Source organism: Palaemon carinicauda, chromosome 37, assembly GCF_036898095.1.
Source record: "Palaemon carinicauda isolate YSFRI2023 chromosome 37, ASM3689809v2, whole genome shotgun sequence".
NCBI classification, from domain to species: Eukaryota; Metazoa; Arthropoda; class Malacostraca; order Decapoda; family Palaemonidae; genus Palaemon; species Palaemon carinicauda.
Window position 1 is genome coordinate 22195490 of NC_090761.1, and position 5000 is coordinate 22200489.

Genomic DNA, 5000 nt, shown 5'->3' on the forward strand with positions numbered 1-5000 from the left:
GACAATGTCAATTTAACATTATACAATTCATTTAAAATTATAAGTGTAATTCTTGATTACAAATTTACATTTGAGAAACACGTTCGGTCAGTTTCTTTTGCAATTGCACAATAAATATGAATGTTAATGTTTAAAGATTTTCAGTGATCAATCTATTATAAAGATATATCTTAATTCTTTTATTCTACAATGTTTCGAGTAATGTTTTTCAGTCTGGTCTTCAGCAGCTGTCTCTCATCCTATAAGGCTCAACAGTGCAGAGTACTGTACTCTACAGTAGAAGTCTTATTCCAGCTGTGACCAGGGTGTGGAATGATATTCCGAATCAGGAGGTCGATCCCGTGGAACCAAAGTAAATTTAGAGAAGCTTGGGAGTAATTTTAGAAGTTCAAACTTGTTGCAAATGCTTTTCTAGACAGTTTGAAATAGGTTTTAGTTTTTAAATTCTATAAAATTGGTCTATTTTAACGTTCTCATTAACCTTGTTTTTTTTTCATATACAGAATAATTTATTCGTAATTTCTCTATTTGTTTTCCTGTTGGAGCCCTAGGTCTTGTAGCTCTTTGCTTTTCCAACTTAAATGTGTGATTTGACTATTAATAATAATAATAATAATAATAATAATAATAATAATAATAATAATAATAATAATAATAATAATAATAATAATATTAATAAAATTTATTTAGGTACGTACTTTGATTCTGGGACGTCCGCTTCACTTACAAGTTAAAATATGGATTTATAGGCATACATTGAACGTAGATAGATAGATAGATAAATCTACGGATAGATACAGATAAATAAACGGAAAGATAAAGAGACGGATGGATAAAATTTAATCCCCAGCTGATATAAGACCTGAAGGAAGATGCAAATATTGCAGAGCAATAAAACTTTAGCAACTTCAGGCCCAGATGAACGCTTCCGGTATGTTATCCATTCCTCATTTCTGTTGATAAGGAACATTACTTTAGGTAACTTGGCCATTCCTGTTTACATGAATGGTTCGATCCCGTTCCAGTTGACTTGTGCACCAGCCCACCTAGGAAAAACAAAATGATATTGTTTAAATTCACTGGTCAAGAGTAGGTACTAAGAGTTAATCCTTCGTTAACTTTATTCTTTTTTTTCACAGAATGAGCTTGATTGGATACGAGAAAGAACAAAGTAATATTACTATAAATCCCCCAACCCCCCCCCCTCTCTCTCTTTCTCTCTCTCTCTCTCTCTCTCTCTCTCTCTCTCTCTCTCTCTCTCTCTCTCTCTCTCTCTCTCTGATTCCGGAAAACTTAAATACTATTATAATAGCAGCTTCAAAGATTCGAATTTTCAAGAACTACTTTTATTCCTCTCCAATTTCTCTTAAATTTTTATACATAAACAACCTTTCATTCACATTATCGCGTAAACATTCTCTCTCTCTCTCTCTCTCTCTCTCTCTCTCTCTCTCTCTCTCTCTCTCTCTCTCTCTCTCTCTCTCTTTCTATACTTCTCAGCATTCTTCAACCTATCTGTACTTCTCAGCATTCTTCAACCTATCTGTAAACAATCTTTCTATTCATTTTAAGGAAGAAGGCATTATACATGTTCTCTCTCTCTCTCTCTCTCTCTCTCTCTCTCTCTCTCTCTCTCTCAGTATTCTTCAACCTTTCTGTAAACAATCTTTCTATTTATTTTAAGGAAGAAGGCCTTTCATACACGTTCTCTCTCTCTCTCTCTCTCTCTCTCTCTCTCTCTCTCTCTCTCTCTCTCTCGATTCCGGAAAACTTAAATACTATTATAATAACAGCTTCAAAGATTCGAATTTTCAAGAACTACTTTTATTCCTCTACAATTTCTCTTAAAATTTTGTACATAAACAACCTTTCATTCACATTATCGCATAAACGTTCTCTCTCTCTCTCTCTCTCTCTCTCTCTCTCTCTCTCTCTCTCTCTCTCTCTCTCTCTCTCTCTCTCTCCGTGTCTCACTATTGATGTCCAACTAGAGCCTCACTTAGTGCGAATGATGTTCTCCAGCGCAGGCGAACTATACTCCTCGAAGACCCCCGTATTTCGCGTGTCGATGGTGATCACGACAGCCGTCGGCATTTTGGTGAAAGTTCCGTAGTGAAAGAAGAGGTCAAATCTGAACACAAATAGATAAAACAATAAACAATCAATCACAAGATAGGTTCTAAACTACTTGATATAATCATGTGCTAACTACCTGCGCATACTTGAATGTATACTTATTTGTGTAGACAATAATCAAAGGTTACTATTCTTTTTCATTTCTAGTTACAAGGTATAATCTAAAATATTTAAGTTTATATTTCCCGTACCCTCTGGTGTTATAATTTACGTTAATATTCCCCAATTAATCCAATCATTTATTTTGAGCCATGTCGTCTACTGAGATTGCAGTGTGATAAACTATTTAAAAATCTATTTTTTTTTTCTCAAAACAATAATAATTTAATCTACTTTATTTTCTTTACTCAATGACATATATTTCCTTCAAAATTTTAATATCTAGGCATTCTTATGAAAACTGATAAAAATTATATTATTTCTTCCGCAATTTTCTAATAAGTAGATTACTCTTATGCAAAACCAAAACTGAGAGAAGACGGACTTGAAAGCAAACAGATAAATTTCAAATTATCACATCCAAGAAAATAGAAAATGCAAATATCCTCAGTATATGGGATTCTTCATAAGCCATGCAATCTAAATCTACTTTAGCTTCAGCGTTAAGTGTATCAAAAGTGCACGAAAAGAGAAGGCTTAAGGCCTACATACAGCTCCAATTTATCATCAATTCACAGAAATGGTTCATGCTTACCTTCAACTAGGATTTTCACCATTCGCTTCTTAACTCTAGTTCCTATACTGGACTTCCCTTCATCTGCAACCTCCTTGCTTCTTTCTTTGGAATTTTCCTTATCCTTGCCGTTCGTTCGTTCATTCGTTTAAGAACGCCTCGCTTATAGCAAGACACGGGCTCTTGCACTAGGGCAGCCCGTAAGAGAGTTATCCTTGCCGTTTTTCAAAGCTTATCAACTTGAATATCCTTACAATTTCCTTGTAAATCTGATTTTGGAACTTCAATATTTTGTCTTGAAATATTCTTATTTTCTATCTTTGGACTTACCTAATCCTCCGCTCATATGTTATTATTATTATTAATTGCTAAGCTACAACCCTAGTTGGAAAAGCAGGATGCTATAGGCCCAAGGGCTCAAACAGGGAAAATAGCCAAGTGAGGAAAGGAAACGAGGAATAATTAAATATTTCAAGAAGAGTAACATTAAAATAAATATCTCTTATACAAAATATAAAAACTTTAACAAAACAAGAGGAAGAGAAATAAGAAATAGAGTGCCCGAGTGTACCCTCAAGCAAGAGAACTCTAACCCAAAACCGTGAAAGACCATGGTGCAGAGGCTATGGACTACCCAAGGCTAGAGAACAATAGTTTGTTTTTGGAGTGTCAATCTCCTACAAGAGCTGCTGAAGATTTCACTCATTTTCTTATCTGGAAATTTCTTAATACTGGCCATTCCTAATTCATTCTCCTCACCATGAGGATTTGCCTTCCTTTAGTGCTTGTTGAGTTTAACTGAAATATATTACTGTCAGGGATACACTTTTTGACGGATGATTTGTTCACTTATCATGATTTAAAGAATTTTATCAATATGTAACATACTGAATATTTCGTGGGAACATGCTATTGAATTGTGCAGCAGTAAGAATAATATATACAGTATATATATATATATATATATATATATATATATTATATATATATATATATATATGTATGTATGTATGTATATACATATATATATACATATATATATACATATATATATATATATATATATATATATATATATATATAATATATATTCCTGTCTGAGTGAAGACACCTTAAATGGTGAAACGGTTTGTGTATTGTCATGATGAGCAAGGCAATACTAGTCAGAGCACCAATACTAGGTTGGTTTGCTATGAGCGATCATATCAAAATCGTTCACCATCCCCAATTCGCAGTGGCCAGAATGGTGATGAAAACTATAAACTATAAACGGCTGCATTTGTTTTATTTGCTGTATATCATTATTATTATTATTACTAGCTAAACTACATCCCTAGTTCGAAACGCAAGATGCTATAAGCCCAAGGGCTCCAACACGGAAAAGTAACCCCGTGAAGAAAGGAAACAAGGAAATAATTAAACTACAAGAGAACTAATAAACAATCAAAATAGAATATCTTAAGAACAGTAACAACATTCCACAAAGCAGAGCGGACATTCGAAAAAATATAATTCTTAAAATAAACAAAAAGTGAAAATAAGAATTAGTGCATATATGATTTTTTTCGATTTATTTGTTTTACTTAGTTGTGTTTAATTTGAACGTTGCAGAGAAATGTTTTATTTTGTTTGTTTATTCTTCACTTGTAGTTTATTTATTTCCTTGTTTCCTTTTCTCGTTGGGCTATTTTTCCATGTTGGAGCCCTTGGGCTTATAGCATCTTGCTTTTCCAACGAAGGATGTAGCCTAGCTTGTAATAATAATAATAATAATAATAATAATAATAATAATAATGTGCAATATCCCCAAAAATCAAACTGTACAATTCTTTTTATGTTATTTATCTTTGTTTCCAAAATGAGTCTGAACAGTAAAGTCTTCATGAGCTCTGAGCACGATTTTCCCAACCTTAGTGTCTACGTGGTCAATTACATTATTTTCCTGTCTATGTTATATCGCATCATTAGCTTAAATCTCAAAAATGAAGTAGAAGGATATACATTAACCTCTAGCTTTTCTACAATATCTAATACAGTACCTCCTAAAAGTACATCACAAGTTTGAATTCTTATTGAAATACGAAAATTTAATAAGACCGTTCCCCTCTCTCTCTCTCAAATTTTTTGACACAAATAAGCCTCGATTCCACATGGAATTTACCAATATATATGAGTCCCACTTCGGAGTTTG

At 33.1% G+C, this 5000-nt stretch overlaps 1 protein-coding gene across 1 annotated transcript in view; it reads right to left on the minus strand.

Moving 5' to 3' along the window:
- Positions 1–699: 699 nt before the first annotated feature.
- The window catches only part of LOC137629495 (inactive ubiquitin carboxyl-terminal hydrolase MINDY-4B-like), a 43556-nt gene continuing 39255 nt past the window's right edge, over positions 700–5000 (minus strand). The window contains exons 9-10 of the mRNA XM_068360848.1: positions 2000–2131; positions 700–1046 (exon numbers count right to left, since the gene is read on the minus strand). Of these exons, the coding sequence (XP_068216949.1) occupies positions 998–1046; positions 2000–2131 (181 nt within the window). The 3' untranslated portion in view covers positions 700–997. The remainder of the gene's footprint in view (positions 1047–1999; positions 2132–5000) is intronic.